We start from the raw sequence: 16,896 nt of genomic DNA, 5'->3' as shown, positions 1-16,896 counted from the left end.
CCAGCCTAAGGAAAATGCGGAACAGAGTTACAGGATTGGAATGAACGTTTTTTTGCCCCACTTAAACATACAACATATTTTAACTTTCCCATTCACCTCACCCAAGAGTGCAAATCTGTCTGTAAGCACAACAAAAAAAAGTAGAAAAATAATATAAGACATTTTATGAAACAAAGCTTATATGAAACTGTAAAAGGAATTTAATTATGAAGACATGTATCATTTCTTATTGTGATTTCATACAATTGTCTTTTGCAGTTGTAATTTTTTATGTTATTATTATTTATTATTATTCTGGATGCAATAAATCCAGAGTGTTGTTATCAACTATGAACACGGGATTTTTCTGCTTTTCCTAGAGCAAAAGAAAAAAATATATATATATATTTTTCTTCTTTGAACCTGTTGGGTGAAACGGGAGGTAACGTTGAGATTACTATTCTTCCTACTCAGTTTCCCCCGAGGTACAAATAACATGTATGAATCCAATGAAATCAATTCCATTTTTTTTTTCTTATCTCTATCTCTAAGTCTTTATTATGAATGCTTTGGCCTTTAGTTCCAGGTTTTGACCACGGGCTGTCTTTGCCCTCGTGCGCAAACTGCGCGTTCCCGTGAGTTGACAAAAGGGCGTGGTTAGAAGCCAAAGACGTCTGAGCGGCTCCGCCTGGCAGCACTAACTCACCCAGACCTCTTTACCGGTCGCCGTGAGAGGCTTCAACCTATACAAACACCTTCGATTACATCTTTCTGTCAGCAGTCACTCTGAAAAAAACTCCACAATGGTGAGAATGGAACTTTGGTTTGACTTTGAAAAACTTTGGTACTTAAAAATTCCATCTGTGCAGATACTTTTGCATTTTAATAGGCTATTTATGTCAGGTTACAGTGCAGTGCTTTCTGTGTGTGCATCATGTGGCCTCCTGCTAATTCAGAAATAGCCTCTCATCTCAGTAACTGGCAGTACTAGCTGCTGTCTGCCAGAGCATATGGGAGTCAGTGACCAGTCAGCATTTATCAGTGCAGGAAGAAATAAAATAAATGTAAGAAAAGGGTGTGACATGTGACAAGTCTTTTTGATTTCAAGACAGAAAACACACACATATTAGTTCTTCATACCAGCACTTTATTTGTGATCATTTAATTAATGTGGTATGTGAACAAGACTTTGCAAGTTAAAACAAGACAGAAAAAACGATTTGAGTAGAAACCCATTTAACTCCAAATTCTGTCTTTTCTCAACTCTCTAACTGGATGTTTGGGACTAAATTCAGACATGATTTTTAAAAACTTCTAATGACTTTTTATTCTTTTGGAAATTTAACAAGCACCATCCTACAGCCTTCATGGTTTATTTGCCCAATGTTGTGTAAACAGCTTTTAAGCATAGGTAATGCTCTGTTTTGTTTAACAAGAACACTAGCAGCTGCAGGAGACCTGCCCTGTTCAAACAGATCTCCTAATAGCTTCAGATTTGGAGCATAGTTTGGTTGCTTCAACTGTCGGCTCCATGTTAGATAGCTGCTCCGAAAATCCAGTGGATAGAGGAATAGATATTTGACAAATGTGTATTTAGAATTCACTTTATAAAATGACCTTGTCATTTTATAGGAGCACATAAAATGCTCCTATAGCTGAAGGAAAAACACACCATTTTTCTGTTGCAATGCCGTGTTTTATCTTACAAAGTAATACACGATCACTGCAGCTAAATGCGTAGAATTTGGAATAATCTTCTGCTTAACAATCCTTTAATTTTGTCAAATCTAAAAAACATTACAGGCAAAACCCCCTCCATGCCTGCTGACCTGTTACGTTTGCCCCATCTGCTGTTCGTTTTGTCTCAGACACAATCTTATGTGTGTATAAGCAAATGTAGTTTTACGTGTACAAAAAACTGGATTCTCAAGTTGGTGTGGTTAGACCTCAGACATGCCCTTGCTTTTACCATGCAGTCACACCCTGACTGTTGATGTCTTTTTTTCAATCTATTCTTAAGTTTTAAAAGATTATCCCATCTTAGACTACCATTAAAATAAAATCTGTTTTTTTTCGTGCTAAAATCATTTTTCTTCAACTGTTGACTATTTCAGTACAGACTGTTGTTGAGACTGTACTCGTGGTCCAAGAAACTGAGGTGATTACAGAGAGGCAGATTAGTGAACATAGGAAGCATGGAGATGTATGTTGACACAGTTTTAGGTCTTTGTGGATATGTATGCTGCCTTTGTTTGACTAAGAAAGTTAGAAGAATTAAAAAAAAAAAAGAACACTACAAAGCTGTTGTGAAACATGCAGGTAGGACTTTAAGTGTGTGTGCTGTTTTCTAGTTCAGACTTCAAGGGCACATGATCGTGACTACAAAGGTAGATAATAATTTAATGCTTTGTCTTACAACAAAATAAAGCCCCAAATAAACAGTATTCAGAGTAGCCCTTACAGCCTAGCTGTTACTTTGTAAAGAAAACTATAGCACAGAAGCACTGAAACAGTTTGGAATAGATAACTAAGGAATGGTGCCATCCTTTAACCCTTGTGCTATCCTAGGCACTTTAACATTGGCTGTTGGGTCATCCAGACCCACTAGACAGTGCGCTGAACCTTTTTTCTTCAATGATTTGTGAACCTCACTGGTGTCCATGGATTACATGAAATCTTTCCACTTTTATCCACCTTTGTCATGGTAGGGAAAACACGTCAATGCAAGGGTGGGGTCATCTAAGATACCACAAGGGTTAAAGACATTTTAGTAAAAAACAATCAAAAGAGAATGTGAGGTGTGAGCTTTAAAGACCAAAAGAGGTTTATTAAGTAGGGATTTCCATTAATTTTTAGAACAGAGCAGTAGTACTATATTCTAGGTAAACTTCAAGTTTTTTTCCCATTGGAACCACATGAGGTCTTATTAATTCAGAGAAAAAGTTAAGGATTTGTTTATATTTAAATTTCACAATCTTCTAAAATGCTGTCTTGAGTTTTTGCCATAGACTGTAAAAATGGTCTATTGTTTTCTCTCATTTCTTAATTGATATCAATAAAAACTGAGTCTGTGTCTATCTCTGCATATTAGCATGGGAGTCACCACTGTTTAGCAGAGGCAGACAGTCGGTGTTTACAGCAACAACGTTCACAGCTACGTGTCAGGTCACCGTGAGAAAACTAAAATAGATCTGTCGACATGAAACTTCAGCGAGTCAGGGATAGTTATCTTTGGAAGAGGAAAAACACGGCAAGTTGTGCCTTTCTCCGTCAGTGTTTCTGCATTTGCTGAAATGTTTGACATATTTGCACACATCTAAGTAGATGAACCAAATAGAAACTCCATTCAGCTAAGACTGGGCTTTAACACAAAAGTCTGTATTTAAAAGTTCTCGTAGCTGTAAAAAAATGTCAGGTTGAGTAATAAATGAGCAAACTAAAAGCTGACAATAGCTATTATCTAGGTACAATGAGCATTTGGCATGAAGCATTAAGTTTGTGTAATGTGCATGTAATCTAGGCTTGAACACATATCTTTATTGCACCAATAGAAAATTCTCTATTTTTTTAGTTTGAACTCCACCCCTCCTTTTCAGCTAATGAACTCATGAACTCATGTCTACTCCTGGCAGTAGAATGAAAGCCAGTGACAGCTGCTCCAAGCATTTATATTGAGGTTGTTTCTAATGGGTCTCTGCTGTCACCTAGTGCCAGTATTAGCACATGACTCCCATAGAAGACAATGCTGTAGATCAGGCTTTATTCAAGCTAAGACTTCATATCTTATTAGAGTTTATTCAACGTACTAATGTGTCCTCCCCATCCTTGTTGTCTTTATGTGCTTGCAGCGGGAATGCATCTCTGTTCATGTGGGCCAGGCTGGTGTGCAGATGGGGAACACCTGTTGGGAACTCTACTGTCTAGAGCACGGCATCCAGCCAGATGGTCAGATGTTGACCCAAAAGCCCATAGGTGGCCACGACGACTCCTTCACCACTTTTTTCAGTGAGACTGGAGCTAAAAAGTACGTCCCAAGAGCAATCTTTGTTGATCTGGAGCCCACTGTCATTGGTTAGTATTAAAACAGCACTGTAACTACATGCTAGACGTACTAGACAATTAATGTCGCAATTCTTTTTTGTCTTTATTTCTCAGATGAAGTGAGATCAGGAACATATCGTCAACTTTTTCATCCCGAACAGCTGATTTCAGGAAAAGAGGATGCGGCCAACAACTACGCTAGAGGACACTACACCATCGGTAGAGAGATCATTGACTCTGTCCTGGACAGAATCCGTAAACTGGTAAATAAACGTCCTTTAAAGTATTAAACTACGTTTAAACCTGTCTATAGTTTGGATTTTCTACATTGGCTGCTATTGTTCAAATGAACACAGACCTCAATTCTTTTATGCTTGTTCCTAAGGGGATTCTGAAGGGGAAAAAAAGATTTGATCCAAGTTATGGGATTTTAGATTTGCAAGTGATGAACCTTAATTGGCCGACTGTGTACATGCAGATTGCATACAGATTTGTTACAGTGCTAAATGTTGACAAACCACATTTCTTAAACCAGTTGAGTAAAACTATTATCATATTATCGTTTAAAAAATAGATAATTATCCACTATCCCAGGTTTACAATTGTTGTGTTTTTTTAACATAGTTGAAACTAATTTCTTCATATCAACAGGCTGATCAGTGCACCGGTCTACAAGGATTCTTGGTTTTCCACTCATTTGGTGGAGGCACTGGTTCTGGTTTCACCTCCCTGCTGATGGAGAGACTCTCTGTTGACTATGGGAAGAAGTCCAAACTTGAGTTTGCCATCTATCCTGCTCCCCAGGTCTCCACAGCTGTAGTGGAGCCTTACAACTCCATTCTGACCACCCACACCACCTTGGAGCACTCTGACTGTGCATTCATGGTGGATAATGAAGCCATCTATGACATCTGCCGCAGGAACCTTGACATCGAACGGCCTTCTTATACCAATCTCAACCGCCTAATTAGCCAGATAGTCTCCTCCATCACAGCCTCACTTCGTTTTGATGGCGCTCTGAATGTTGATCTGACAGAGTTCCAAACTAACTTGGTGCCGTACCCTCGTATCCATTTCCCTCTGGCCACCTATGCTCCCATCATCTCTGCTGAGAAAGCCTACCATGAGCAGCTGTCTGTGGCTGAAATTACTAATGCCTGCTTTGAGCCGGCCAATCAGATGGTGAAATGTGACCCTCGCCATGGCAAATACATGGCCTGCTGTCTGCTGTATCGTGGTGATGTGGTCCCCAAAGATGTCAACTCTGCCATCGCCGCTATCAAGACCAAGCGCACCATCCAATTTGTAGACTGGTGTCCCACAGGCTTCAAGGTGGGCATCAACTATCAACCTCCAACCGTGGTTCCAGGAGGAGACCTGGCCAAGGTGCAGAGAGCCGTGTGCATGCTGAGCAACACCACAGCCATAGCTGAGGCCTGGGCTCGACTTGACCACAAGTTTGACCTCATGTATGCCAAGAGAGCCTTCGTCCACTGGTATGTTGGTGAGGGCATGGAGGAAGGAGAGTTCTCGGAGGCGAGAGAAGATATGGCTGCTCTGGAGAAGGATTATGAAGAAGTGGGGATTGACTCATTTGAAGAGGATGAGGAAGGGGAGGAATATTAAGAATTTGCTGTGATTTCTGTTTTTTTTTCAGGGACACAACTAGTCTTAGGACAATGATATGAAAACATTTTGAATGTTTTTTGCAGTTTTAATTCTACTTGGTTGTTTTTATAAATTTGTTTAAATGCAGCCTCCTTTTGGGGTATATCCTACACAAACTTCTGATACCTTCACAATTTTTGGAAGCTAACATATTAATAAGCAAATAATTGGTTTAATTTTGTCAAATTAAAATTATGAAATTTATTTAACTGATGTATTTTTCTGTTGCTCAATAAATCTTTCTCCAAAAACAAACCAAAAAAACTATTATTTGTTTTGTGTTTGTTTGTTGACATAAACCTACTACACACATAAAATGTTTTTAACTGACAATCAATTTTTAAACGATTATTTTAAAGCTCTGAGGATTCCTCCCACAAGCCAAAAACTTGCTCCCTAGGTAAACTGACTCTAAATAAGTGTGATTGTGTGTGCAATGGTGTGTGATTGTGTGTGCCCACCAGTGGACGGGTTAGGTTCCAGCAGCCCCATGACCCTGGAAGAGATAATGGGTGGATGTAGGTTTGAGGCATGGGAGTGAGGTTTAGACATGCATTTTTGTTTTGTGCATTTGGAGTTTAGCTGAAAAAAGTAAATGCAAGGAAAAAAGCTGATGTCTATCCTGACCATGAAAACAGACTTGAATTTAACATGCATTTTTGTTGAATAAATATAATTTTAATTGATGAATTTTGAAAATGCTAAATGAAACATTACAACGTTTTTTTAAAGTTTTTATTTATTATTATTTAAATGTTTTTATGTGAATTTTCCTGCGTGGGTTTTAAAAGGATTGGTTTAAATTACTAAAGGAAATTAACATTTTGAACACAACTGTGACCTCCAGATGTGCTCCGATTGCCAGTGGTTGCTCAGCAACGCCACAGACGCCGTCTGTGCTTCCCGGAAGTACGTGGCTCAGAGGAAATCATGGCGTGCACCGTATTCTACATTGTGGCAATATATTTCTCTTCCACTTGCTCGTTTAGTGTGTTCTTTTTAAGCATTTTTGCTGCTTTTGCTGCAGTAAAGAGTGAGAATGTGTTCAGCGCAGGCCACACGAGTACAGCACCCATCGCTGCCGCCAGGGATCTACGGTGAGCTTTCACTTGTTAGCTAGCTAGCAATTCCAACGCTATTTTTTGTTGCAGTTCCGTGTATTTCTCTGTATGTTTTGATTTATTTTAGCTAAACTGTAATGTTTGGCAAGGCCTTTAATATTTGAAAATGTATCCAATTTGTCCAACGCGATCGCTTGTGTCGAGCGTTGTTGCTAATTTAACAAACATTTTGATTCATTAGTTTTACCTGCATGATAGAAAACAATTGATTGAGCCGAGATTTTTGCAACGATGTTACAGTGACGTTTATAACTCATTACATTTGAAGTAATCCCATTACAGACCCTCATCCATTCATTAATTCTGACATACCTTATGTAACCAACACAAGCCTATCTCTAATACTCGAGGGCTTCATACACTCGTGATCAAAATCTGAAGACCAGGTAAGAAATTGTATGAATTTTGAATTTTCATTTTACACGGCTAGATTTTAACGAGGTTTTAAGTGGAGTTTTAAGATGTAAAAATAGGAAATGGGAACAAGAGACCAAACGTTTTGAGTGGACACTTTGATTAAAACAACAACTATTTAGCTGACATAGGCTGCTCATTGGCTGAGAACAGACATGAAAGGCTTCAAATAAAACACTCAGTAGCTGCAGCATTCTTGATGATCACCTCAAAAGTTGGTTTCGGCATGCTTGATTGTTCTTTGGAATGCTCCTTTTTACTGTTTTGTTGAGAACTTAAAACAAATTTCATTGTGATGACACTGTATGCTGCAGAAGTGTATCATATTAAAGATTGTTGTTTTCACTGCTGTCTTGTGTCTCTTTAAATTTGCCACATGTTACAAGAAGTAATCAGGCCAGAATATGTTTTTACAATGCAGTTTCTTCACCTTTATCAACAAGTTGTCTCCTTTGGTAAGGTCAGAAGACCAAGTGTGTATATACACTGTACGGGAAGGTAATACGTGAACATACCCAGTATTTACTACTGAAAGTACCATGTAATAGAGTGGAAATAGGGCTGACTTTCTTTTACAGTCCAGTTTCATTGTACTTAAGGGGTAAGTACCAAGTAATATTCAAGTGAACATACCCAGTATTTACTACTGAAAGTACCATGTAATAGAGTGGAAATAGGGCTGACTTTCTTTTACAGTCCAGTTTCATTGTACTTAAGGGGTAAGTACCAATTAATATTCAAGTGAACATACCCGGCATTTACTACTGAAAGTACCATGTAGTTGAATGGAAATAGGGCTGACTTTCTTTTACAGTCCGGTTTCATTGTACTTGAGGGGTAGTTTCCGTGGGAAATTCATGGTAAATATCATAAGCTATACAATGAGTGCAGACCTAAATTTAAGGTACTTTATTTGTACTTACCTTGTTCTTACATGTGGTAAGTACCACAAAAGACACCTTTGCACAACATGTAAATACCCAGTAAGTATAATATAAATACCCAGTATGTACCACATAAGAATGAATCCAATAGTACCACATAAATACACAGCAAGTACCATGTAAGTACCGAGTAGACACAAAAAGTACTATGTAAACACCCTGTAAGTACTCAGTAAATTCCATAAAAAGTACCATGTTAACCCTTCTGCTGTCCTAGGCACTTTAACATTGGGAGTTGGGTCATCTAGACCCACTAGACAGTGCTCTGAACCTTTTTTCTTCAATGATTTGTGATCTTCACTGGTGTCCATGGATTACATGAAGTCTTTCCACCTTTATCCACCTTTGTCATGGTAGGGAGAACACGTCAATGTAAGGGTGGGGTAATTTAAGATAGCACAAGTGTTAATACCCCTTAAGTACACTGTAAGTACTGTACTGTAAAAGAAAGCGTTCCCGACTACTTATTATAAAATGCCATTGAATTCAAATTTTGGTCTTAAACTTTTGATCAGCTGATGAATAATGCTTTTAATTTAAATTTTTATTTTCAATAAATTGACGACCAAAATTATGTGTTCTTGTGCGCCTCTTTCTTCTTTTTGCATTTTGAAACTCTAGTTAGAACCTAGTTAAGGTCCAGCTTTGATACATTGCATTTTCTTAACTGGTCTTAAGATTTTGATCAGGAGTGTACAGTATTTTTTTTTTTTGTTGCAGAAAAAATAATCAGTAAACTTTATACTACAGTGTAAAAAATCTATTTGTCTTGGAACAACACAATTTATACTTAATCTCTGGATTTCAGGTACCTCTTATATGACGTAAATCCTCCAGAGGGATTCAATCTACGCAGGGATGTCTACATCCGAATGGCGTCCCTAGTCAAGACTTTGAGGAAGGAGGGGGGTGACTGGGTTTTGGTTCTCCCCCCATGGGGTCGCCTATACCACTGGCAAAGTTCAGACATTGATCAGACCCGCATCCCATGGGGGGAGTTCTTCAGCATCACCAGCTTGCAGGCCAACGTGCCTGTCGTTGAGTATGAGGAGTTCATTGCTGGTAAGCGCTCCGGTTTAAAGCTCAACATATTCCTTTACAGGATGCGTTAAGAGTGACCTATTTTTACTTGCTGTTTGTAGAGAACGGAGGCCCGTTCATCGACCAAGTTCTGGTTCTGCAGAACTATGCTGAGGGATGGACCAATGGGAAATGGGAGGAAAAAATAGATGAGCGTCCATGTTTTGATAAGCTGATGTACTCCAAAGATAAACAGGGCTACTACAGGTAATACAATAAAATAAATCTAATTAGTTTAAAATAGCCATGTTTCAATAAGAGTACTAAAGTTCTTTTAATGTAACCAAATTTTTATTGAACCAAAGACGAGCTAAAATACGTTTGTTGACTTCTACTCTCTATTTGCCCTACAATCATAATGTATGTTTCCACAGGGGCTGGTTTTGGGGCTATGAGGAAACAAGAGCCCGGAATGTTACATGCGTGTCAGCTCAGGGACACGCCTCAATTATGGCTCCAGTTCTTCAGAGAAACTACACAGTGACGTAAGTCCAGAGAATAACAGAAGCTGACTGCACAGATCTGTTAACACTGTGATAATAGTTTTAGTTTTTTAAAGACATTATTTAAATGTATTCTTTCTGTAAATATAAGTCTCATTTTGCTTTAGCTCTCAGTGCTTTTAGATGTGTGTTAATAAGCTGGTATCATCTTTCTTTTGGAAAAGAAAGTTCCAGAAACTTAAGAAATAAAAAGTGCATCAGTGTGGGTTTAATAAATATATTTTTTCTTGATTTGATTTTTGACAAATTTTTTAAGTGTATTTTTTTTGTATTGATTCTTATAGAGTATACTAAAAACAGTTTATGACATTATCTAAAAAAAATATTTGACTGTTATTGTAAACATTAATCTATAAGACAGTCAAACTACACGTATAATAAACTTAATTAATACCATTCTTACAGTTTATGTCAAAAGTTTAAGTGAAAGTGACTTAATGGCATTAAAATGGATTTTTTTGCTTGAAAAACATGTAGCTTACAAATGTATGCGCTAAACTCTCCATTATGTTTAGATCTGTCATGCTTGATCGAGCAGAGACGCTGCTTCACGATGTCTATGCTGGAAAGGACTACTGGGATGTAAGTTTAGTTTAAAAAAATGAGTACTGGTAATTCAAAGGAGTCATTTGTGAGATTACAGCTCAGACGTGTTTCTATTGGGGTGTTGTGTTGTCTCACGTAACTGCTTCAAACCATTGTATACATTTTTGCGTTTGTTCTTGCTCAGACCCGGCGGAGTATGGTCTTTGCTAAGCACCTGCGACTCATAGGAGACGAGTTCAGAGCCAAATACCTGAATTCTACCGATGACAGAGACCTTACGGTATACAGAGAGGACTGGACGCGCATGAAGGTGAGGTGGTGTGCACATTATTAAAGTATGATTTTAATGTATGAACTCAATCTAAGATTTTTTTTTCCTTTTAAAAATGTTTACCATGTGACCCTCTTGTGTTTGTATAAGCATAAAAGGGAGATCTTCATGTTTGTCTCATGATTTGTCTCATAAAGATCCACTCCAAAAAATGTGTTTTTTGGTGTTTTTAACATGTTCTTGTGGCGTTTTTTTGGATGATGGAGGACACATAGAAAGAAAGTTAAGCTAAAAATTGCATTTCTGAGTATTTCTTTATTCAAATTGTTTTGAATCGGGAGCAGATGAAAAAAAGCAGTTAGAAAAAACCTGTTTCAGTGATGTAGGTGCTACAGAAGGGGGACATAAGCTCCCTGCCCTACTTCGTTCTAATGTATTTACTTGTAAATGTACAATTCTAATGAACTACTGCCACTCTGCAGAAACTATGTCCTAACAAACGATGCAGTTTTTAAAATTTAGGCTAAAAACAACAACATTATAATTAAAAGACCACTGGGAACGCTCTTTGAATAGTTCAAAAGATCATTGGAGTAGAACTTTAAGATTGTTAAATACTCTATATAAGAGGTACTATTTACAATTGTAAATAGTATCAAAAAAATAAATTATTAGCCCTTGACAGGAGGAATTGGGTTTAGAAAAGGAAAAAAAAATGAGCATGTAATATCGGAAAACACTGTAAAACAATAATTTTAAACTTATTGTCAAAGACAATGTTTCTACACTGAAACAATCATGTTGCTGTCTTAAAATGAATATTTAAATAAAAAAATTTACAGACCACAATAACAACGTTTAAGTGTTGAAACCAGTTAACGTGTGCTTATCAACCCTTTAAACTCATGTATTAAAAAAAACAATTAATGTAAAAAATGTAACTCACAAAATTCCATTAAGAAAAACACGAAAAGTATTTCACTGTGTTGACAAAATAATATTTTTTTTTTATTGAAGTGTCCCCATGTGGGGGCCTCATTTTTTGTACAAAAACCAACACCTGCAGTTAATCTACTGATCATCTTGAACACCCTATGCTGAGAACACTAAATTAGCATTTTAAGGTTATACCTAAAATTTAAAATAAGGTTATGCATAAAATAATTTTTTTCCTTTACTTTCCAGGCAAAACCAGGCTCAGCCAAAGGTGGGCCTTACCTCGGCGTTCATCTACGCAGAAAAGACTTTATCTGGGGTCACAGAGAGGATGTACCCAGCCTGAAGGGCGCAGTCAAAACTATTTTAAACTTGATGAAGAAACACATGCTTGAAAAAGTTTTTATTGCTACAGATGCTGATGGTGAAGGTAGTGACTATAGTAACATGGTGTTTTATTTTAGCATTTTCTGTCTTTTCTACTCACTAATAAATAGTAACTAAAGTGTATTTATTTCTTTAAAAATTGTGACCTGGTAGAACTGAAGGAGCTAAAAGCAATGTTGCCACGCATGGTGCGGTTTGAGCCATCTCGAGAGGACCTGGAGCTTCTGAAAGATGGAGGAGTGGCCATCATTGACCAATGGATATGTTCTCATGCAAGGTCCTTTTCACGCTTTCTTAGTCTTTGTCACTGGCATGTTTTCTTTACTGACAACAGCTTTCATAATGTCACGTGTCCCTTTGTCTTTGAGGTAACTCAACATCACAACCTATAATGCTTCTTCATTGCATTTTACATAATTTTCTGATCTTCATAATAACATTTCTTAATCTAAATTTAAAAGATAGTTTTTTTATGAATAAAATGTGTGACTAAAATACTTTTATAAGCAAAATCAATTATTTGATACATAAAAAATTGCCATTGGAAAAAAAATAGACCTGCACTTTATTTAATGGCCACCAGAGGTCAGTTTATTTCCTTCAAAAGACTTTTTTGTTCTTATTACCAAAATAAACTGACCTCTTTAAATAAAGAAATTTGGCATTAAAGAAAGCATTTTAATAAATATTTACATATTGCATTTACATATTATATGTAAATGAGAAATCAATTAATCATAAAAGGTGAATTGTGAAAAACAGTTATTGGAAAAGAAGTTTGATGGTTCCAAGAAAAATACCTCAAGTTGAAAAACTTGCTTTTCCTCAACATCATGTTCTGCATTGTCTATTCATTCGAGTCCTTGTCACCTTTGGTTTAATTCTATTGTTCCACGCTTCTTTCTAGATTCTTCATCGGAACATCTGTGTCCACCTTTTCTTTCCGGATCCACGAAGAGAGGGAGATCCTCGGTTTCGACCCTAAAACTACATACAACCGTTTCTGTGGAGACGCTGAGAAAGAGTGTGAACAGCCCACCCACTGGAAAATAGTTTACTGATGGAACTCCTTGATGTGCCTGACACAAAAGTGCCATGTAAAAGCAGTATCATCAGATTTTAATTTCTTATTCAGGATGTATGATCTGTTCCACTTTTCACAGGTTTGTGTGTTGTGGAGTCATTTTAACTCTGTGACTGAACTTTATGCTGAAAATCCAAAACTGAGTTGCCAAACATTATAGTTTATTGCTGAACAATTAAATATGGATGTTTCTTTATTAGATTGTGTTTTTTTAAATTTGTTATTCTTCATAGCATAAGTGCATGTTGAAAATTCTCAATCTTGATTTAAAGTACAGTTTGTAGTTTTGAAGAGCTAGGCTGTCCTGAAAATACAACAAAAGACAAGAAATATCACAATTTTTGTTCTATTAATAACGTAAAGAATGTTAATAATACATAAACTGTTAAGACTTTTGTTCTGCACTTGATATTTGACTTAATTCTACTGATGAAAGAAAAGATTGAGACAAATCAATCTGTTGTCACCTGATGTAACAGGTTTAAATATAACAAACAAAGCTCAGATTCAGATGAAACCAGAGTGGCGTGGGCAGCTGAGTGTTAAGCCTTAACTGATCCTAACTTTTTTGAGTTTTGATAGTTGGTTATAAAACCAATTGGATATTTATAGGAAATGTGAAAATTGTAAATACTAAATGCAAAATAGTTAAGCGCAATTTGTTAACAAGGAAAAGTATAAGTTTTAATCAATCAAAGTAAAATGCATGACTCACACCCTTCAGATGATCAGATGGGAGGTTAACAAACGCAAAGAACTTTGTGTATTGTAGGTCTTAGGTCATTGGAAGATTCATTCGAAGAATTAAAGTATTGTTGAGTTTATTGCGTTGGTTGAAAAATGTTAAACCATTCAACAGTAAGAAAGCACATTTGAGGACCTGAAATTTGTAGAATTTTGATTTTCTTTTCTTTAACGGTGTGTAAAAGCCTTGATACTTTTACACATATTTCTATCAAGATGGAAAACCTGAGTGGTGACTTTTTAATGGTGGACTTCTTGGAGTTTAACAATACAATAGTTTCATATGTCAACTTATTTCACTATGGCCCAACCCTCAGCTTTCAGTAACCCTATTGTTTTGTGACAATATATCGTCATAATAGGAAAAAGGGTCAGGCAGGGACCACAGTTTGCTTGCTTGTCAGATGATAATTTACTCTTGAAAATGAAAAGAGGATGTCAAACCCTATTGCACAAAATGTTATTATTAGTATAGATTATATTAATACTTTTTTGATAAGGTTCTCCAAATCTTAAAAAAAAGGATTATATAAAAGGACAATTTTCAAAAAACATATAATGTGCTACTTCATCTGTGAACAAAAAATGCTAAAGAAGTAAACCTTTTAGAATGGGTTTACAGCAAAATATCTTACATGTGTCATCGTCATCAATTTCAAACAGTAGATGAGATTGTATTGTGTGTGTTTTATGCAACAGCAGCATCTGAAAAACAAATCTCTCTCCTGATGGAACCTCCTTTTGTGAAATCCCCTGCTCCTAAGGAAGTCTGTCACAGCACATCTTTTAATCAAGGTTGGGTACATTATTTTTAAAGAGTAATTGATTACATCACTCATTCTCACTCATTCCTCAATTTACAAGGTTTTTCACTACTTGTAACTTTCGTTTTTTTCTACTCACATAAAAATCCTTAAGGGAATAAAGCTAGTACAAACAAGATACCTATGTAAAATCCTCAAATAAAAACGTAGATGGCAACACAAAGACAATCAGGGTTTCAGCACCACCGCAAAAATTCACCACATAAACATGAGAAAATGTACATTGTAAAGTAGTCTACAAAGTCTTTAGACAGGTTGCTCATTGACACTAGGGCAGTGGAAAGCAGTTCATCTCCACTAAACAGAACTATTTTTGCCTTAGCTTTCAACAAATTGGAAATAATTTCAATATCTCCAGATGCAGAATGCCTCTGAATTAGTCCATGTCCATATTTCCACTCTCTTCATCTTTCTTTAAACAATCTCCAACTCTGGATTGGTGCCGATCCGTGCATGCATGCATCAGTAACTCGGTTTTGTTATTAGTATCAGTTTTGTTTCATTTAACCAAGAGACAATGACAATGACCCCTATGCTTTGTGAGTAAAGAAGTAATGAGGGTTTCTGTGGCCTAGTACTTGCAATTTGATTACTGAAATTTGAACTGTAATATTTTACGTTACTCCATTACTAAGGGAAAAAAAAATTACAACAGTCATTGTAATTCATTGCCCCCAACACTGCTTCTAATAATGTTACTTTTGATTTATATTCAAGAGTAAAAATAAATAAATTAATTAAATAAATAAAACTGATTAAAAACTAGTGGTGTTGGTGGATCCTTTCATATAAAATTAAATTATTACACCTAACTTCACCGAAAAACCTAACAACCGAACAAAAAATATTTTTTTATTACTATTTTTATTTTTAATTTAAAGAATGTTGTGGAAAGCATTTGGATTTTACAGCCTTATTTGTTTTGGACCTTTCAAGAAATGTTTGAGGGTGGTCAATCCCTCATTAGCATGAAATCTGAAGCAGTCAGGTCACATGTTTCTGTCAGTTTCCGTCACACAGGTATGGGCGCAGCAGCACACACCTTTTTCTCACAGATTTGCAAAGGAGGAGCTTGTGAGCCGTCGCCGTCAGGTGCACAGAAATACTCAACACGTCCTGACTGCTGCTGTCTCAGAGCCGCAGAATCATCCAGGAGGAGAGTCATTATTATTATTTTTTAAGTCTTATTTGTTATATTTTGCGTGAATTTCTTTCCTTTCCAATTGATGGAAAGAGCATCCTGCTAGGAGCCTCCAGCGGCGTCATGTCCTTCTTAAGAAGCCCGCGACCTGCGTATAAATAACACTTAATTCAACAGAATAAAAGAAGACGGCAGGAAAAACCAGGTCGGTACAACGATGGCTCTTTTGCTTTTATATTGTTCTCATAATATATTTAAAAAACGGACTCAAAGGTGTACTGATAAATAGAAGTAATTTTTGAAAATGTTCTTTACTTACACCTGTCCTCCTAAATAATGCTTATTCCTGAAAAACTCTGAGCAAAAACTAGTCTATTTAAGTGTATTAGTCTAGTATGTAGTCTATAAGTACACTGTACTATAAGTGAGGCAATATACTTGAAGTTTACTGTCCATAACATCAAATGCAAACAAACTTAGTATGGTTAATTATTTTTACAGTGAGATACTTTTGATTTCTTCACATATAACAAACATATGTAAATACATGTTTTACCAAAATTGTTTTGATTTTTGTATTTGAAGACCAGAAATAACATCTGTCTAGGAAAAAAAGTTGTCAACATTAAATCTCTGTTCATATTTAGGTTATTCATTATTATGCAAATGCAAATCATGTAAACAGGAAAATAACACTAATAGTTATCTTATTCAAAGCTACAACACACTGTGGTTTGGGTCAGAGAAACAAATCTGTTCATTGTGATTACAGTAAACTCTCCTGTGTTGCCACTGGTTTAACAGCTTAGGAAAGAATTGGTTAATCACAATGAAAATTGAAAGTGCTGGGGGGCTAATATTATTAATTTTATGAAAAGAATTTGGGAAACATTTGGCCCACTGGCTGGACTTTGGAAATACCTGGTCTGTAGTATACTTGCTATATGCCTGTGCAAGTATACTGACATCAAGCGGCTTTAAATCGGTTTAATCTGAAAGGTTCATCCTGATATGAGTTGTAAAACTTTGTGTAATGAATACTAAAAGACTTTGGATTTGTCTTCATTTTAGCCTCCTGGACTAATGGCTTTCTTCCAACAACTAAAGCTACTTTTATGGAAAAATGGCCTGACGGTCATCAGACGGCCGGTGAGTGTCAAATCTTAAGATTTCAGTTTTTTCATTGAGTGCTTTGTCTTTTGTTGAAAGACAA

General features: G+C 36.4%; 3 protein-coding genes across 3 annotated transcripts in view; all 3 read left to right on the top strand.

The window, feature by feature from the left end:
• The first annotated feature begins 645 nt into the window (after nt 1-645).
• LOC101168001 (tubulin alpha chain) lies at nt 646-5,952 on the top strand. Its single transcript, XM_004081701.5, has 4 exons — nt 646-785; nt 3,828-4,050; nt 4,135-4,283; nt 4,672-5,952. The coding sequence occupies exons 1-4, from the start codon at nt 783-785 to the stop codon at nt 5,644-5,646; spliced, it is 1,350 nt and encodes a 449-aa protein (XP_004081749.1). The 5' UTR covers nt 646-782; the 3' UTR covers nt 5,647-5,952.
• Nucleotides 5,953-6,552: 600 nt separating this feature from the next.
• pofut2 (protein O-fucosyltransferase 2) lies at nt 6,553-13,170 on the top strand. The gene is made up of 9 exons (XM_023951038.2): nt 6,553-6,785; nt 8,976-9,229; nt 9,310-9,454; nt 9,622-9,732; nt 10,266-10,332; nt 10,481-10,606; nt 11,753-11,933; nt 12,044-12,167; nt 12,798-13,170. The coding sequence occupies exons 1-9, from the start codon at nt 6,619-6,621 to the stop codon at nt 12,949-12,951; spliced, it is 1,329 nt and encodes a 442-aa protein (XP_023806806.1). The 5' UTR covers nt 6,553-6,618; the 3' UTR covers nt 12,952-13,170.
• A 2,425-nt stretch (nt 13,171-15,595) lies between these two features.
• Nucleotides 15,596-16,896, top strand: part of abca12 (ATP-binding cassette, sub-family A (ABC1), member 12) — a 61,326-nt gene continuing 60,025 nt past the window's right edge. Inside the window, exons 1-2 of the mRNA XM_011489666.4 lie at nt 15,596-15,888; nt 16,755-16,832. Coding sequence (XP_011487968.1) covers nt 16,767-16,832 — 66 coding nt within the window. The 5' untranslated portion in view covers nt 15,596-15,888; nt 16,755-16,766. The remainder of the gene's footprint in view (nt 15,889-16,754; nt 16,833-16,896) is intronic.

This window comes from Oryzias latipes, chromosome 21, assembly GCF_053564925.1.
Source record: "Oryzias latipes strain Hd-rR chromosome 21, Olatipes_Hd-rR_3.1".
Classification (NCBI taxonomy): Eukaryota; Metazoa; Chordata; class Actinopteri; order Beloniformes; family Adrianichthyidae; genus Oryzias; species Oryzias latipes.
This window is presented reverse-complemented; position numbering and strand designations above follow the sequence as displayed.

Excerpts from the sequence above, each read along its gene's own strand:
- LOC101168001 (XM_004081701.5), top strand. Across the intron at positions 4,051-4,134 it reads TCTGGAGCCCACTGTCATTG|ATGAAGTGAGATCAGGAACA; the intron begins GTTAGTATTAAA and ends TTTATTTCTCAG. Across the intron at positions 4,284-4,671 it reads TGGACAGAATCCGTAAACTG|GCTGATCAGTGCACCGGTCT; the intron begins GTAAATAAACGT and ends TCATATCAACAG.
- pofut2 (XM_023951038.2), top strand. The coding sequence starts at position 6,619 with ATGGCGTGCACCGTATTCTACATTGTGGCAATATATTTCTCTTCCACT. Across the intron at positions 9,455-9,621 it reads GATAAACAGGGCTACTACAG|GGGCTGGTTTTGGGGCTATG; the intron begins GTAATACAATAA and ends ATGTTTCCACAG. Across the intron at positions 10,607-11,752 it reads AGGACTGGACGCGCATGAAG|GCAAAACCAGGCTCAGCCAA; the intron begins GTGAGGTGGTGT and ends TTTACTTTCCAG.